This window comes from Silurus meridionalis, chromosome 9 (assembly GCF_014805685.1).
Source record: "Silurus meridionalis isolate SWU-2019-XX chromosome 9, ASM1480568v1, whole genome shotgun sequence".
Taxonomy (NCBI): Eukaryota; Metazoa; Chordata; class Actinopteri; order Siluriformes; family Siluridae; genus Silurus; species Silurus meridionalis.
This window is the reverse complement of record NC_060892.1, coordinates 9527152-9546994: the sequence shown is the minus strand read 5'-3', so window position 1 is coordinate 9546994 and position 19843 is coordinate 9527152. Positions and strand designations below refer to the sequence as shown.

The following is a 19843-nucleotide window of genomic DNA, read 5'->3' as shown; positions in this document are numbered from 1 at the left end:
TGTGAAACCTTATAACAAACTGCAGTGGTTTGTACTTTGATTTGCCTATTCACCTATACTATAAAAGTATTTATGGCCTTATCTGTTTGCGTAATTAGAGAAGTAATGATTGATAATCAGGCAATGCCATGTTGAGATCAATGCAAATGCAAACGAGTTCACCTGCCAGTTTGATCAATCATTTGGCATGAATCCAGTTTCATCATAGTTGCTGAGTTTCACTATGGCTATATAAATGCAGTCAAAACATGTCTTGTGTTATATGAACCAGAGGTTGATCATTTTTGAATCTGAAAACGGTTTTAGTAAATGCAGTGATATGAGGTTGTGCTGTTGAAAAGATTTGTTGAAAGTTTAACAAAACATTGATGTCATCTTTATCATACAAAATTTCGTAGTTATAGAATGCTGAATTCTGGGAAATTTTGTTTTGTGTACTATTAATTATTAATCAGGTATACAAAGAGTTGATGAACCTAGTAGTGACATAACAGTGAATATGGATGACCGTGCATAACAGTTAAAGCTAAAACCGGGTTTGGGAATGATTGCTCATTTGATGTTTTACAATACTAAGCATTAATATTGACTATCCAATAAACAGCTATCTATATGTCTGGTAACTTTTATTTAATGCTTTATTAAACTTTACTTAGATTACTGTGGTTCACTATTTGTTGGCATTTCCGAGGACAACCCTTAAAAAACTCCTTCTCGTTTTCACTACTGACACCAAGATTGAATAGATGAATTTCTGTTACTATAATCATTATTCTTTGAAGCACCCAACACACATTCCTCCCTTGCTCCAACAGTTATCACCATATATCGATAAGCTATTCTGTTTCCTTTACTCACCATAGCAGCCCTTTTTTACTATCACGGAAATTGAAACAAGTGTTGAAGCAAGTCGAACTGATCATGTTACCAAACACTTAGCATTTCACCTGATGTGCACTACAAGACAATCTGGTTATGCTAACAAGTGAGCCCCAGGTGACTGTTTTCCGATAATGTTCGCCTAAACCGTTCAAGAGCCATCTGTTACACTCCAAAAACATACTGAACTTTCAGGTTTTAGAGCAAACCCCAAGAGTGAGAAAAACATATTTAAATCACAATGATCAAGCTAGCTTTATTTCATAAATCTCATTAAAAATACATTGCCATTGTGAAACCTTATAACAAACTGCAGTGGTTTGTACTTTGATTTGCCTATTCACCTATACTATAAAAGTATTTATGGCCTTATCTGTTTGCGTAATTAGAGAAGTAATGATTGATAATCAGGCAATGCCATGTTGAGATCAATGCAAATGCAAACGAGTTCACCTGCCAGTTTGATGAATCCCTTTAGTTCAAATAGAAGTTAGCATCTATAGTTATCTAGTCATTGAAAATTAAAACATTTAATGTAAGCTCTTTATTCCCTGCAAGGTCACTTTGGATCTGACCTATCCAGCAACACTGGGTGAAAAGCAGAGCAATTTACTACATAGGAGACACACACGGAAGGGCAAATCGGCAACCCCGTCTACCTGCATATATTTAAATCTAGAAGAACCTGGAGAAAGATCCTGCAGACACAAGGAGAACATGCAGAACTCCATGCAGTGAGACAGCAGCACTACCTGCTGCACCACTACACCATAGAGACTTAGCACTTAATATTTCAACGCTTTACATAGCGGACATTGATGTTTCAGTTTTCTGACAAAAGTTCAATGTTTGAGAGAAGTGTAGACAGCAAGGGTGGCCAACTAAAACACAATAGCTGGAATGTTCAGCAGAGATTTTGACTCTTAGAAGTTTAGAAGTTTAAGTGCTTGCTCACTTTCTCCACTTCATTGGCTTTGATTTAGTCTACCATTTGGCTTGCACCAAAGAAACATACCATGAATTGCAGTTTCAATGTTACATAACCAGCTCTAATTTTTCACAGAAACAACCACCTAAAAGGGGCAAAAGAAACCACCTGAACACTGGCAACATATGCAAATAAATTCTTTCCATATGTCCATATAAGGATTTTAAGTAACCACAACCTTAAAAAGAAATGGAAATTGGGGGAATAAAAGAAATAAGGGATCAGAGCCAATCAAATGTCTGGGGATCGTGAAGGCTGAGTGGGGTCTGTCTGATTGTATACAAATGTGGTTGGACTTAACTGCTCTGCAGTGGAACTCCAGGTGCTTTAGCCATTCTGCTCCAACCAGCACCTGGCGTCTGCAGAGAGGCACGAGAAGACGAAATTTTGGGGAAAGAGAGGTGGGGGGATTATTTCCTCTTCTTTCTCATATGTTCCAGGCTGTTTCAAGACCATGCCAGAAGTTCTTATCTCCTCCCTGTCTCTCTCTGTTTCTCTCTCTCTCATCTACCTATGTGTTGAAAAGTTGTGAGAGAACTGCATCCCTGAAACCCCCACCACTACCAAACCACACGATCCCTGGAGAAAGATACTGACTGAGACAGACTGTATATCCATTAAACTTTGTTTCCTCAGTACTTCAGAGGCTTCCCGATTCTTGCACACATACACACATACACACACACACACATAGTCTGGATGTGTAAGGGAAGCTCATGTTACACAGAGGACAGAGTGGGAGTGTTAAAGGCAACAGAAGGAGGCGTTCTGCGGCTCTTGCCTTCTCCTCTCAGAATCTCTTCCATCTGGGCTAGTGAAACACAGCCACATTGACACACCGGTCGCATTGGAGCGTTGTTGTGCAATCTGTAGAAAAGGGTGTGCTCGTTAGTACACGCATGCAAGTCAGGATTCATCTGTCTCAAAACAACTGAAGTGAAATACCAGTCCATTCATTTACATTTTCATCCACTTGCCAGATTCTGGTTCAGATTTGATCCAGAGCAACCTATGCATGAAGCGTGATTAGATCTAAACCTAACCAAGGGTTAAAGATCTCGCTCAAGAGCCCAGAACAGACTCTCAGGCAGATGTGGGATTTGAAGTCAAAACCTTTCGGCCTCGATTGCTGACCTAGTCACCATATTCCTATTTGTCTCCGGTGTTGTTATATTCCCACTATGAATGGAACGGGAGGAGACTGGCCATTTCAACAAAGTGAAGGGCTGACTGGAAAGAGATGCCGACTGGGATCAAAGAGGAAGAAAGGGGTGCGGTATTGCTATAGCAGACCCGAGGGAAGCAGTGGACTCAGTTTTAGCCTCAAGGCGATAGCAGGGTAGGGAGCGGACCTTGCATTAGGTGTGTCTGCTTTAGCTATAAAGTCTGTCCCATGAGCTTTGAAATCCACTATGTACACAAAGGGCTTGCTGGTTTATTCTCTCTGGTTCCACAAGAGCATGTCCAAATCCTGTTTTATGTGGCAAGACATTTAAAAAGGCTTGCCAGAGAAGGAGAACATCATTTGCAAAGGAGCAGAAGAGAACAGGAAGTGAAGGGTAGTGTGACTGCAAAACTAAAAGCAGGAAAAGATGGACATTAAGGTCATTTGACAAATTTAAGTAAACTATCTTGCCAAAAGTTTGCGGACACTCTTTTGCTCTTATAATTCTGGGAAGATGTTCCACTATATTTTGGAGTGTGCTTTTGGAGATTTGTGCTCATTCAGACACAAGGGTGTTAGTAAAGTCAGGTAAAGATGTAGATGAGGTCAGGAGGCCTGGGGTGCAGTCAGCGTTTACACTTATCCCAAAGGAGTTTAACAGGGTTAAGGTAAGATCTATATAACAGGGGGTCTTGTGGTCCAACTCATGCAAAGCATATCTTCATGGAGTTTGCTTTGTGCACAGGGGCATTGTCAGGTTGGAACAGATTTGGGTCTCCTAGTTCAAGTGAAGGGAAATTTCATGCTACTGCATCTGAACACATCCTGTACAATTGTGTGCCTTCAGCTTTGGGATATCAGTTTGAGAAGAAACACATATGGCTGGAAAAGTCAGATGTCCCACTATTTTTTTTCATATAGCGTATAATGTATTCCAAGTATAGATCTTACAGTTGTGTTCAAAATTATTCAACCCCCACTGAAATTGATTGTTTTGGTCGGTTTGACATTGATTATGATCATTCAGTCATCCTGCTTACAATTAAATCAAAGAGGCACGTGTAGGTCAGACAAATATAACATAACATTTATAATGAAATAACCACAAATGTCTTTTCTGAGCTCACATCATTATCAGTTTTATTCAACCCCCAAGTGACATTCAATCTTAGTACTTAGTACAACATCCTTTTACATTAATAACAGCTTTTAAACGTGAAGCATAGCTTGACACAAGTGTCTTGCAGCGATCTACGGGTATCTTCGCCCATTCATCATGGGCAAAAGCCTCCAGTTCAGTCACATTCTTAGGCTTGCACTGCAACTGCTTTCTTTAAGTCCCACCAGAGGTTCTCAATCGGATTTAAGTCTGGTGACTGCGATGGCCACTTCAAAATGTTCCAGCCTTTAATCTGCAACCATGCTCTAGTGGACTTGGAGGTATGCTTGGGATCATTGTCCTGTTGAAAGGTCCAACGCCTTCCAAGCCTCAGGTTTGTGACGGACTGCATCACATTGTCATCCAATATCTCCTGGTACTGAAGAGAATTCATGGTACCTTGCACACGCTGAAGCTTCCCAGTACCTGCAGAAGCAAAACAGCCCCAAAGCATGATTGACCCCCCGCCATGCTTCACAGTAGGCAAGGTGTTCTTTTCTTCATAGGCCTTGTTCTTCCTCCTCCAAACATAGCGTTGATCCATGGGCCCAAACAGTTCTAATTTTGTTTCATCAGTCCACAGAACACTATCCCAAAACTTCTGTGGTTTGTCCACATGACTTTTGGCATACTGCAGTCGACTCTTCTTATTCTTTGGGGACAGCAAGGTGCGCCTGGGAGTTCTGGCATGGAGGCCTTCATTACGCAGGGTGCGCCGTATTGTCTGAGCAGAAACTTCAGTACCCACATCTGACAAATCTTTTCTCAGTTCCTCAGCAGTCACACGGGACTTTTCTCCACTCTCGCTTCAGGTAGCGCACAGCAGTCGAAGTCAGCATCTTCTTTCTGCCACGACCAGGTAGCGTTTCAACAGTGCCCTTTGCCTTGAATTTGCGAATGATGCTTCCAATGGTGTCTCTTGGTATGTTTAACATCTTTGCAATCTTCTTATAGCCATTGCCCTTCCTGTGAAGAGTAATCACCTGTTCTCTTGTCTTCCTGGACCATTCTCTTGACCTCACCATGTTTGTAACCACACCAGTAAATGTCTAGAAGGAGCTGAGTATCACAGTCATTTTAAAGCTGCCTAATTGATGCTTATTAGGCTTTATTGCTGCTCCCTGATATCCACAGGTGTTTTCAATACCTGATTGAAAACACTTCATTGAACCTCTGTTCTTCAGAGTGGTAGTCTTTATGGGGTTGAATAATTATGTCAATGAAGAATTCACAAAAGAAACATTTACTACTGTATTACAAAACTAATTGATGTCATTTTAGTTGCATATGGTTCTTTAAGAAGTCCTTGTAGGATTTCATTCTGAATACAATTACAAATGTACACTAAATTCCCTAAAACCATTTACAGCATTGGGGGTTGAATAATTTTGAACACAACTGTATGGTCTCTGGAAGGCTTTAGAAATGAATGAACATTAACAGTATAGCTGAGTCAAATGATGGAAAAGTCAAATGATGAAAAAGGATAGGACTGATGCTGAGGGGAGATTGAGAAAAGTTTCAGGTTCTAGAGGCTTTGAAATAATTTCCTCACCATCTTACCACGGTCTTCGTCATTGCCAAGTTCCACCTTATTGGGCACATCTACTCTATTCCTACTACCAGACCGGGTGAGTAAGGACTAACGTTTCATTGAACTGTGAAGCTGACCCATTATTAGACTAACCTATCATGCAACTTCATAGAATTAGCTGAATGTGCTTGGTTTGAGACCTGACTGTCCTGTTCTGTTTACACATGGATAGATAGACCCGAACTTGAGGGAAATAAGCCATTCTACCCACCGAGAAAGTTCGATTAATTAGACTTCATTTGAACTTCTGGACATGGTTCTTCTTCTTTTTCTTCTTCTTTCGGCTTCTCCCATTAGGGGTCGCCACAGCGGATCATCCATCTCCTTACGACCTCTGTCCTCTACATTTGCATCTTTTAAACCAACTACCTGCATGTCTTCTCTTACCACATCCATAAACCTCCTCCTTGGCCTTCCTCTTTTCCTCCTTCCTGGTGGCTCCATCCTCAGCATTCTCCTACTGATATACCCCATGTCCCTCCTCTGCACATGTCCAAACCATCTCAATCGCACCTCCCTCACCTTGTCTCCAAACGTCCTACATGCGCTGTCCCTCTCTGTGGTAATTCCTTCATAATGGGGAAACCTTAGACAGGTTTGGCATTAGGGAGACCAGTCACAGTGTCAATAAATTATAAGATTTATATTTAGCAGCTGGTGAAAAATAAGCTACATCCTCTAATAACAGGGTATTTACTAGTCATAGGTTGGCAACTGTCGAGTGTATAAGGGACAAACCTGTCTATACAATTGTACATGTGGTCTAATTCGACATTTTGTTTTTACAGGAATCTCTGGTGGCATTACTAGTTTCGGGCTATTGTTAGGTGAGGGTAAAGTTTTTTGTTGTTCAGGGATTGTATTCAAAGATCAAACTTGCTGCATTTCTGGAAAACATTAATCCCAGTGTGTGACATTAGCAGTATTATTTCAATGGTAATAGCTTCTTCTGTGACGCTTTTAACGATTTTGTGAGTTAAGTACAAATGAAATTTTGAATGTATTTCAAGAGAAAGGGCATCTCTCAGATTTGGTTCAAAAATACTTTGCTACAAGGATCCCTACAATTAAGTTTTTCATTGTTTTTATCTGGCATACAGATATCTGTCTTGTGTATTCACAGCTGCGGGTAATAGATCCAACATATTTGTGATGGAGTTGAAGGCTGGGTTGTGTGATTTGAATCACTATGAGCTGCGGTCTGCCTCCGATCCAGACGGAATCCCAAAAATGTTGGAATTTTTCTCCAACTTACCCTCATGAAAATCCAGAACAACTTCCAATTCATCACCACCCATTCCTTTCCTTTTCAACTCGCTCTCTCTCTTTGCACCGACTTGGACATTTTTATTCCACTCGCTAGCTTTTTTGGCATTCAGATAGCAGAGGCGCACGCACACAGGCACACGTTGCGGAAGCTGGAGCAGGTCTGCGGTATGAAGTGCACATTCTCCATTTTTTGAGCGTAAGTCTATATATTAGAGAAAGGTTCTCGGGTTCACTTTTTCCCCTTCTTTAAACACACCTGATCAACTAATTATAATGTTTTTTACTAGTTGGATCAGGTTAGGGAATAATGTGCTGTACAAGTGTGTCCACAGGATTGAGGTTATAAACGCTTGATTTGGAGTCAAGCACCCATTTTAGCCGTCAGCCAAAAGATTCCTATGAAGACAGACTCCCAGTAAAGATGTATTGCAACACGCACCATGTATTTCTCATTCTCACATTTCTAAAAAATATTTTCCGAATTTTATTTTTCCAAATTATCTACTGTAGGCTATACATATCTAGCATGTGGAACTAATGGTGGTGGCAGTCCTAGCCGTTGGACCTGAGCTTATAAAGTCCCTGCTATTACCTAAGTGTGCTAAATAGGCCATTACATGATGCCAATCAAGTGCCGAGCAAACAAAAGTTACAAAAAACAAGACTGGGGTATTGTTGCACGAAAGCAAGGCAGGATTTCTGGGGAAAGTAGGGTTGATATAAGACTGCATTTGCTCAAAATATTTATGCTCATAAAATTTATGCTCATAAAAACTCAGTCTCAAATACAGTACATTTTCATGCTTATCTTGAGATTCTATACACATTTTTTTGTATCATAAACATTATAGAACCCTAAATGCCATACAGTGGGGGAAATAATTATTTGATCCCCAGCTGATCCCCTTACAAAGAAATAAACAGTCTAGAATTTTTATGGTAGGTTTATTCTAACAGAGACAGAATATAAACATAAATCCATAAAAAAAAACTTTAAAGGAAGTTTAAAAAAGAATTTGTATGTGATTGAGTGAAATAAGTATTTGACCTGCAAGAATTCTGACCCCCACACACCCAAATTAATCCTGTCCCTTTCGGAAACTACAACCTCTTTCATTTGAACCACCATGAGAAAAACCAAAGTGCTGTCAATGGACAAGATTGTAGACCTGGAATGGGCTACAAGACCATCAGATTGTTGCCTTGGCCATATGTTTTGGGTCATTGTCATGCTCGAAGACCCATCCACGATCCATCTTCAGTGTTCTGGCTGGGGAGAGGAGGTTCTTATCCAATATTCTACAGTGTATGGCCCCGTTCATGTGGAGAAGTCATTCGTAGCTTTAGCAGAGAAACAGCCCCAAAGCAGAATGTTTCCTCCTGCATGTTTGCCGTCTCGACACAGCGAGACGAGTTGATGCCAAAGAGCTCATTTTTGGTCTCATATGACAACATCACATTCTCCTAAGCCTTCTCTGAATCATTCAGGTGTTCATTGGCAAACTTTAGACAGGCCTGTTCATGTGCATTCATGAGCAGAGAGACTTTGGTGTGTTACCAATGGTTTTCTTGGTATTTGTGGTTCAAGCTCCCTTGAAATCATTATCAAGCTCCTCTTGGCTGAGCCCTTATCTTTCTTAGAATCTTCCCTACCCCATGAGGTGAGAATTTGCATGGAGCCCCAGAGGGTGGGCGATTGACTTATCTTATTTTTATTCCATTTTCGAATTATCGCACCAACAGTGGTCTCTTGCTTACCAAGCCCTCTTGCTGATGGTCTTTTAGCTAAACTACTATAAAATTCTAGACTTTTCATTTCTTTGTAACTCAGCAGGGATCAAATAATTATTTCCCCCACTGAATGTATGCCGATCAGTTATAACCTTATGACCACCTGCCTAATATTTTGTTGGTCCCCCTTTTGCTGATAAAACAGACCTGACCTGTAGAGCATTAACAGCATTAACTTTTTCAGCTATTTGAGCTACAGTAACTTATTCATTCAATCGGACCACACGGGCCAGCTTAGCTCCCTACATGCATCAATAAGTTTTGGCAGTTCACCACTGTTACTTCCTTGGACCACGTTTGATAGATACTGACCACAGCAGACCAGGAAAATCCTACAAGAGCTGCAGTTTTGCAGATGCTCTAACCCAGTAGTCAGGATATCACAATTTGGCCCTTGTCAAACTCCAAACTAAAATCTGTAACCTTGCCTAATTTCCCTGCTACATCAACTTTGAGGACCCACTAACAGGTGCCATGATGAAGAGATAATCAGTGTTATTCACTTACCCGTCATAATGTTTTGCCTGCGTTATATGTGTTTGTGTATGTGAGAGATTAAAGAAGGTGCTGTGAAACATATAGACATTGTGAGCTTAAATCTTGGGACCTTTAAACCTCAGCAGCTCTGCAGCATATTTGTATTTAATTTTCCCTGACAAATGAATAATGTATGAAATGTTTAGGTGTCTCTGGTGAAGGTCAGTGGAGCCATGCAGTTTAAAAAAAACAGCTACATTTACAGAGAATATAAAGTAATCAGCACCTTTATCTTCAAATTGTGAAGATTGACTTTCGCACATCGTCAAGCTGGAAAGCTGAAAAAAAGTTTCAGGAGATTCATGAAAACAATTAGAAAACCTGATAAAAATTAGCAAGATTATGTGCAGTGCAAGCCATCAAAAAGCTTACCTGCTAGAACATTATATCACCTCACAGTAACATATTGAGACAAAACAAAGATATCAGCCAGACATAATTGATATAACACCAGATCTCAGAGTCAAATGATTTGTTGAAGTTCTGCCAAGCATTCCTGTATTTAAAGCTTTGTTTATTTCTTTTATTTTGTATAACTGTACTCAACTTGCTCTTCTACATTAGCTACCAAGTTTTAGTCTGGTTAATTAGGTTTAAGTGCAATTAAAACTTGGTCTAGGAGCACACTGGAGCTTCTACTTGTCTGGAAGTGGGCTAAGTAGCATAATTATGATTCCTTCTGCATCCACTTGTAAAAGATTTTCTTATGACTCATTATTACTTTTCTGTTTGTTTTTTTTTTTTGGGGGTTTGTTTGTTTTGTTTTATATTGTTTCATGTTTAATAATTAATATTTCTGTAGTTTGCCTGGAGCCTCAATTAAGAATTGAATTGTATAAATTGTCACTAACATCTGTACATATGACAAATAAAACTAGAAACTTAAAACTTGTAGAAAGAAAAAAAACAAAAACAAGGCTGGTGTATTGCATTCTCTAGCTGTTTGCATCTACATCCAATTTTAATCTTTCATCATTTGATAATCGTTTCATAGTCAGTCACTGTATTATTAGGTTTAAAGTATGAGATTGCATTAGGTAGCTCTGAAGATGCCTAAAAGCTCCATATGTGTCATGGCCAGTCAAAGAAATGGCTCTTCCAGTCAGAGACTGCGATAAAAACAAACACACCTCCCATGATTAAAGGCAGCTGAGTTATCCACACCTTATCAGATCGCAAAAGATACAAGCAGTTAGTCTAGTCGAGTTTTAACGACTGTTTGCTTTACCTCCCACTGATAGCCTAAGGGTGATCTACTAGCATTAGCTTGAGTGCACTCATTATAGCTGTTTACATTTTAGTAATAATTTACAGTAATGAAATGGTGTGAAGCAATTTGTTCAGATATCACACGTTTCTTAGCGAGGCAGAGTCATTACATTTGATGTACGTGTAATTGGCGATATTTGTTGAACAGTTGCTTTAAAAACAGTCCGAAAGAGATCCAGGGTCAAAAGAACAAATTTGTTTGAATCCTTGTCAAGAAACTTGCTAGGTAATAGAATAATATAATAGATAATATAATCTTACTTTGTAGCCGGGGTATTAAGCAGGTGTGTACTATAAATGTGCGTGGTTTGTTTAGCTATCAGCGTGCTATTTGTGATATGGTATTATGCATCTATATGTTTATTTTTTGTATCTTATTTGTCAGTTTGATATTGATCCTGTGTTTTGATAAGTGTGTGTTTCTTTGAAATAGCAGTTCTCAAATTTAGGACAAACACAAAATTAAATATCAACTATTTTTAAACACGTGTGTGTGTGTGTGTGTCTGTGTGTTTAGGAAAGCGTAAGGATTGGAGGTCTAAAAGCTCCGAAGATGCTCGTGGAAGGAGAAACGCCATCCGAATGAGCGGAGAATATACCTTAGAGACGGTGGTTGTGGCCGACACAGACATGGTACAGTACCATGGAGCTGAGGCTGCACAGCGCTTCCTTTTTACAGTCATGAACATGGTGGGTCTCACATTCACACATGACTAAACTGTATTAATCAATCAATTTAAATAATAAATAAGGCCATTAAGTATGATCCTTTTCAATTTGAGTGCAAAGGGCTTCTCAGTTGCTTGTTTCAAATATAATATTTGATTCCATTATTTAATTTAATTTGATAAAATAATTTATTGTATATTTGATAGTGGTTGAGTTTTGACAGATTTTTGTGCAGTTGTAGTGATTCAAGCTAGAATAAATAACCTAGAAAGACCCTTGCTATGCTAAGTTGCAAAAGCACATCCAAATTCGAAATCACTTGTTTATAAATGGCCTATAAATCTACACGAGCTCGAATCTCTGTTCTTTAGCACGCAAATCATAATAAACTATGGTAAACTGACACACACTTCCTCACGCCACATTATTCCCCACGGCTGCTTTACTCGGTACATTGAAAGGAAGACTCTTCTTCCCTCTCACACCAACCATATGTTGAAACTCTGCAGATATACCATGAACATTCCATTGTGAGAGTCTACTTAACAACGAAATGACTAAACCAGTGAAGTCATAGGATTGAACTGTGGAAATGATTTTTAAATGATTTGATAATGTTTGTAAAAAGCAGCACCACAAAACACTGCTGTAATTAAAAGTAAAAATCTTTACCTGGTCTTTGTCTGATCCCAAATTTTGCCGCTACATGCTGTTTACAATTATTGAACAATGTTGTATAATACATTCACGCCATTTACACAAATTCCTTTTAGACTTTTTGAATAAATATATTTATCAAGTTAATTTAAACACAGTTACCAGAATATTAGTTATCAGAATAGCAAATTAAAACTAGTGCAAAATAAAAACAGAATTTCAGTGTTGGACAGTAACAAAGAAAATGTAATTCGTTACTGTACTTAAGTAGCTTTTTTCGCGCATCTGTACTTTACTGATGTATTTCCATTTGGAGAGACTTTTCCTTTTACTTGGTTTCAAAGTCAAATTTCTCACTTTATACCCAACTACGTTTTGTGAAAGCAGTCTTTTTATTTATGAGCGGATAAAAACTTAACTGGTCAAACACGCAGAGAGCTACCGATCAACGTCTAGCGCGTGCTCTGTTTTCAACTTGTTTTGATTACCGCTTGGTGAAATTTACTAAGCGCAAACATTCAGTGCAGCTTCAGTTCAACAGCAAGCAGAACATTTTAAGAGGAATAAATGATGGAAGATACTCTTGACTCGAACTTACCACAACATCCGTGGCCTTAATTGTGTGATTTTTTTGAAGTAGTTGGAAATAAGGTTTTGTGACAAAAATGGTAATAGGAACATTCTAGCCATAATAAATCATAGTATTTCAGAATCTAAAGTACATTTGAAGGCAAATACTTTTGTACTTTTACTCAAGTGAAAGTTTAAAGGGAGCAGTTTTACTTTTACTGGATTAATATGATACATGGTTTGTGTACTTCGTCCACCACTGCTGAATTCAGCTGAATTCAGTTAATAATCAATTAAACTAAATACTTAGTGAGCAAACCGAAGGAAATCAATGGCATGGAAAAATGTCCTGAGACAGCATGTGGATGAGACCTTCAGACCCATGCCCAACCAGACCCTATTCTCATATGAGTCACATAGTATAGTGGAATGTGTATCTTTAGGGCATCAATGTGGTTACATCTAGATCATTAGAAAGTGAAAAATAACTGATACTATTGTAGATGTTTCAATATGAGAGATATATGAATATTTAACCAACTAGGTGATAAATATGGCAGTGTCTAGTCGGTCTGTTGAAAATGCCATGATAAAGTGTGCCAGCCCCCACTGGGTGGATCAGTAACATCTAAACTTAAGCAGATCTAAGCTTATTCTAAGGTAATCTGCTTTCCTATGAACACACCTGCAGCGTTGGCCAGATGAAGTGCCTTTGAAAGCAGAGTGATGATGGCTCGAGAACAGAGAGGGAGTGAGTTCCAGAAGTTCAGGATTTCTACATCACACACTCTTTTACAAGTCCCTTGGCAAGCTCTTTAACCACTTTATCTGAGTTAGAGCTCAACACACACACACACACACACACACACACACACACACACACACACACACACACAGATTATACTCTCAATGACATAATGGCTTCAAGCTACAATGAGGGAATTCAATAATAATTTTTTTTTCACGTCTTTGAAAGTGGAAGTGACCTTGAATTGTCCAAGAGGATTTTCAAAAGGCCATTAATCACTTTGGAATTGCTTTCAATTGCAGTAAAGATTTTAAATGGGTGGTACTTTGTTATCCTATTTCTAGTTCTTCAGGAAAAGTCTGTCAGATGAGGAAATATTACATTTGGTGTTTGGCCAAAAAGTGCGATTCACATGATAAGCTATATTTTTACTTTGGCAGAATTTCTATTGGACTAAATTAAATGAACTTTTGGTCTTCAGTGTGTGTATTTAGTATAATGGATTCTTTGGCAGTTCATCATTTGCCAAAATATACTACAATCTGTATAAAAGAATACACGATTATATTGTATGTGAAAGTCTAATTTTATTGAATCTTGTCTGAGTTTCCGAAATGGGAATTCTGATTTTGGTGATCTTTCTGTTTAGCTTTATTTGATTCCTACATTTATATCCTGCTTTAAATTTTTATCAGCTGCAAATGGGATCTCTTACACACTCAGTGTCTCAGCTCTAATGAATGGAGCTCCAACTAGTACTTCGGTACTCTACTGGCCATTTGGTTAACATTACTATAATATAGTCATTAGTTGGCCAGATGTGATTTATTCTGACCAAAAAAAAAATCTAGAAATTGGTATCAATGACTATTATTCAGTCCCTGATTTTCCAGTTTTCAGCTTTAGCATAAATGTGGGTATAATCAAGAAATTCATTGTATTTGATTGTTTTCCTGTTAATACTGGAAGTGGGATAACAATCTGAATGGAACTCTATGCATACATACATTCACACACTTTTTCAAATGCAGGGACAAAAATTCACCGATCCACTGACCTGCATTTTTTTCCAAGTGAAAGACAGTACAGACAGAACAGTGGAAGAACACGATTAAACCAGGGAAGCTGGGCCAGTGAGGTGACAACCATGCCCTCTGCATCACAATGATGCACTGCAAATCTAAAATGTACATGGTTACACCCAGGGTTGGGCAAAGATACATCAAAATGTATTTTAAAGTTAAATACCAAATACCTTAACTTTAAGAGTTTTAAAATAAACTACAAAATACAGCAGCCAAACCATAAATAAATACTAAAAAATAAATTTACAAGTGGGCATGTAATTTCCTATTGGCCTATTCGATCTGTCACTTTACCATTACACTGACTAAGTAAACAGTGTTTGATAGCAGCAGCTTTTCTCTGGCTGAGTCATGCAGTATATCTGAATATTTACATATATAATCCCTGTGATCTCCCAGATGAAGGTTAGTTTTAAAGTAATAAACAGTTTAATGTTTAACAGTTTGCGAATGACTCATAACTGTATCCTAATTCAGTTACTTGGAGTTTGGTAACTAAGGGCTACTTTGCATCAGCAACACTGATTCGATGACAAACAAGTCATTCATAAGAAGACAACTGATGGCACCTGTATTCATAGCATACTAGTGCTAATTAATCATTCGATTGTTAATCATGAATGTAATAATATATCATGTGTCAGCCAGTCCCTCATGCAATGGTATGCTAAATCATGATCTCACTAAACAGCTACTTCAATTAGGGAACAATATTCAGCAATCAAATATTTATTTATCAATTATTGGACACCTATTTGAAAGCTGGCAACCTGCACGTTTCTTACCTTCACCACCTTCTTTCATATGGATACATTTTTTGTGCTGATCTCAACATGTCTGGCCAAATTACTGAGTAGGCACCAATCAGAGACCGTGTTTTTATGACGTCATTATGTAGACTTCTTACAAAGTATTTTCCAGACCAACCGCGATAGGCGAAAATTCATGAAGTGGCAACCAAATATGTATACGGTACAGTATACAAAATACCTGTATGTCTCAAGGCTTTTGTAAACTGTCCCGACACTCTTAGAAACCTTTCCTCTGCTCTTAAACACTTTCAATATTTTTAAAGGAAGGAAGAGAACAAAACCATTTTGATAGCTTAAAGATTAGCAACATAGCAGGTCTCGTATACTTATACCTAACAACAACAAGCTAATGCTCTGCCTTGGCTTGTGTACCACACACACAAACGTTCCACAAATTTTTGCAAACCTGTCGGACTTTCTCACTCTAACGCAAAAATACCTTTTATTCATATTTAATTTGATTGAAGGATCTAAAACTTCAAACTAGAACAGTATTTCACTCATGACAACCTTTCATCAGTTGGAGGCAAATGTCATGACATAGGACTCATCACTTCCATGCTGAGTTCTCCTCTTTCCAGCACTGTCTTTTCTCCTGAAGGGTCTTCCGTTGCTCGGGCTTTGTTCTCACGTCTCAGCCGAAGGAGGACGAGGCAGCGTGTGATTTAGCTCAGACCTTCACTCGTCCTCCCTCAGCTCTTTCACTCCTCATTGTTTGAGAGCAGTGAGGACACCACTGTGGAAAATTTTCATGTAAAGGCACTGATTTGAACTTTCTTCTCGAGGTGTTTTTTCTCCCCAGATGTTCATTCTTTGTTTTGTCCACTTATCATGCTACTTATTTGACCTAATAATCTAAGTGTGTTGAAAAGATAATCCTCTTCTCTTCTCTTCTCTTCTCTTCTCTTCTCTTCTCTTCTCTTCTCTTCTCTTCTCTTCTCTTCTCTTCTCTTCTATTACATTTAACACAAACTGTCTCTATTTTGTTTGTTTACAGGTGTATAACATGTTTCAGCACCCGAGTCTGGGAGTGAAGCTAAATGTCCGACTCACCAAACTGGTCCTTCTACACTCCCGCCCAGTAAGTGATTTCGCCTGATGTATTCATGAACATTAAACGCACCAAATCATTTCATGACAGCAATCCACTTTGCTTACTTTCTTATACCTGCCTTTAGGGTCTTAACTGTTTTTGTGTTGAGTGTGTGTGTTTCAGTGATTCTAGCCTAAAACTCCTGAAAGGCAATACTGAAGATAAAGACTTGTTCCACTTTGCATAGAATACCCAAGCTAGTACTTACAGTTCCCTATTAATGATTACCAGTCATGGTAAAGGGGTATCACATGCAATTTGTCTGCTTACGCAAGCTCTTGTAAGTTCATGAAACAGCTGAACACGTTTAAAGACGATCCCTTTGTTTGCATGAGATGTTCTTGCTTAAATAGTGTTGCAAATAATGTGTTTAGCACTTCTTACTTTGCCACATGTTGGACAGCCACAAAGATTGGTTGGAGGATTAAAAGAACAGAGTGAGAAAGAATGAAGCTTTTAGTGCACTGGCCATGCTAATGCATTTTGATGAGGAAATTTTTCCCAATTGCAGGGAAGTGAAGGCTAACATAATTCTACTAAGACATATCACCAGCCAGAGCTTTTGTTCCAACTGCACAGCTAAACACTCATGTTAGAGAGTGCTAATTGCCCAAATCTGTATGCACGAGCTAACAGAAGCTTACAAGCCATGGGGCAGATTAAATCCATTTTTCCCTCTTAGAAAACAAGGTCAGTTAATCTCTGGCTGTTCAGCAATTGGAACTAACAATAGGGAGAAACCTTCAACAGACTTCTACATAAAAACGAAAGCCTCCCTTGTCTTGAAGCTAGAATTCTTTTGACCAAGTCAGTATTGTTTGTAACATGGCCGTGTCAAGGTTCTCTCACCTTTTCACAATGATGGAAATGCTATCGACATGTTATGGGCTGTTTCAATATTTAAGTCACCTCAAGTGAAGTTTGCTAAAAAAATCCTTGGAGGAATCACAGGTAATGCGAGGAGACAGGGAAATTGGTTCAACTACATTGTTCTGGCTGGATGTAAATTCCGAACATGTGTGGTTGATTACACCACTGTGAAGAGTGATTTGGTTGATTCTATAGGAGGGTGTCGAAGGTGAGAGACAGGAAGTAAAAGACAGGTTACACGAATGCAAAAGTGGTGGAAAAGTTTGCTGATGTGAATACTTTTCTCCGGATGTTACTCTTGCTGATAAGCTTAATGATTGTATTTGTAGTTTAGGTTGCTGTCCAGGGTAACAAAGTGGCAAGCAAGTTAATCCAATTGAACAGAATAGCTATGTAGATATATTTAAAATGAAGAACAATTTCTGTGTCCATTTCTATCTTTAGAAGAAGCTGAAGGTTGGCCATCACGGAGAAAAAACGCTGGAGAGCTTTTGCCACTGGCAGCATGAAGAATTTGGAGGGGCTCGATATTTAGGAAATAACCATGTCCCCGGAGGCAGGGATGATCCCCCACCCCTGGACGTCGCAGTACTGGTCACAAGGTACTTCTTCTTTTTTCCAAATATTTGCCATGTCTCTGTATGCAAGTGACATCTTTTTGCTTTTTGATAACAATTCTCATTTACCCCGACTTCATTCATTTCAATCTACCTCTTTGATGCCTGGCCTCCGTCAGCACTATATTGCTTTTAGAGGATTAGAACACTTTCTCCCCCATCGTTCATCGTTCATTAAGCCTCACATAATTCAGAGGTCAGCCCTGATGGTCCCTAATGATCCTTTCATTTAGCAATCCGTCAGCGAGGCAGGTTTGTTCCCAATCTTCTTCCTTCACCACTCCAGCCGGTTGCTTCTGGCAGCCAAAATAGTTTGCTCTCGGTGTCTGCTGGATTAGGTATTATTACTTTGTGATAATTTTTAGAGTGCAGGGGAACAAAAAGGAATCTTTTTGTTGAGAACGGTGCAGTCATGTTAGCCTGTCAGATATTAATCTTCTTCCTGAGCCGGCGGATCTAACAGGGGCAAAAGGCAGTGACAGACAGAGAGGGATTTGGTTTCCATCTTTGCAAGGTTAAATACGATCCACTGTGTCAGGCATAAGGGCCATATTGTGAGAGGATGCAGCGTGGAGGATCAACATCTGTCTGAGCCCTAATGCCAAGATGGCTTCAGGCTGCCGAAGTACAGTACGTCACAGGTAAATTACAATGTGTCAAGGTGCACTGTCTGATTATTTTTTGTCCAATATCCTTTGAACTAATTATTATAGCATTATAATTCTCGCACAATACAAAACGTTATTTTCTGTTTGGAACAATATCACTTGGAAAAAAATGGCATGTTGATTGGGCAAAAACAGTTATAGCGTAGACTTTTTGTGAGTAATTACCTCAGTGCAGCCTGTCATTCGAAATCAGAGATTATGATTAAAATATGAAGTACAGATGTACAAAGGGGGCACACCTACACTAATTCATCACAGATTTTTGGCTGAGCGGCAAAAAGCCAAACAACACAGTTTAGAGTGTAGTAAAATACATTTAAAAAACTTTTTTTTCAATTTTTATCTGAAAGCTCTTCCATACATAAATCATTGGAATCATGGTGCGGATTAATAGCAGTTGAACCGCAAATGTAATTTTTTTCTAAAAATTATTTATTGACTACGCTACAGCACATTGGTGGTGGTCCTAAGGTGGTATAAGGGAAAAGTATATATTTCCAGTAGTGATAGGACAATGTTGCCTTGATAATCTTTAAAAGTGAGCCTGATGGGTTTCTCATTAAGATTATTAAGGATTCGCAAAGAAATGTTGCTTAATTCACTAGTCAGTTTTAATTCAAAAGACAATTTTTGCTTATACTATTGCTGTAAAACAGCAAGCAATTTTAATCTTATTTATTAAAAGCTAAAGAGTAAAAAAGAACTTTTAGGATATAAGTAATTAGATTAACATGAACTGTACAGGAACAATACATGCTAGTGCAAATGATAAAACACTTCGTGTGGTTACATATACAGTAGAGTATTTATTGTTACAGTAAATGGACAAATCTACTGCACTGGTTGGTGCGGCAAGGTCACTGTCCTTACTGTCTTGTGCGGTTTGGACTTAATGTTTGCACTCTATGTAGTTTCTAGGCCAGTTTTGTGTTTATCTTGGGTTCATTTTTATTGTTTTATGTAGCACTTTGGTCCTGGAGGAACGTTGTTTTATTTCACTGTGGAATTTACTGTATATGGCTGAAATGTCAATGATAGCATACTTGACTAGTAGGGCATTTTGTTGTTCCATTAACAAGAAATATAGTCTCAGGCAAATAACTATGGTCTATGAGCAATTAAACAGCATCCCAGCACCCTGTCTTTGATTATTTGCTAAAGCTGCAAACCCTGACTTGCTTTGTTCTTTAAAAAAAGAAAAAAAAAGAAACAAAAATAAAACATATATATTGATAAATTATTTTTGACTGACTGCGAAGACATGGCTTTTGTAAACAGCCTAGCAAACTTTAAATGAATAAATAAATTAATGAATTAATAAATAATAATAAACCTATTTGATTGTAACATTGTAACATTACACACCAATGTTTATACATTACGGTATTTTTGGACTATAAGCC

The 19843-nt window shown here is 38.5% G+C and overlaps 1 protein-coding gene across 1 annotated transcript in view; it reads left to right on the top strand.

Moving 5' to 3' along the window:
* Positions 1-19843, top strand: part of adamts17 (ADAM metallopeptidase with thrombospondin type 1 motif, 17) — a 154418-nt gene that overhangs the window by 16278 nt on the left and 118297 nt on the right. The window contains exons 4-6 of the mRNA XM_046857981.1: positions 11169-11341; positions 16190-16273; positions 17600-17757. Of these exons, the coding sequence (XP_046713937.1) occupies positions 11169-11341; positions 16190-16273; positions 17600-17757 (415 nt within the window). The remainder of the gene's footprint in view (positions 1-11168; positions 11342-16189; positions 16274-17599; positions 17758-19843) is intronic.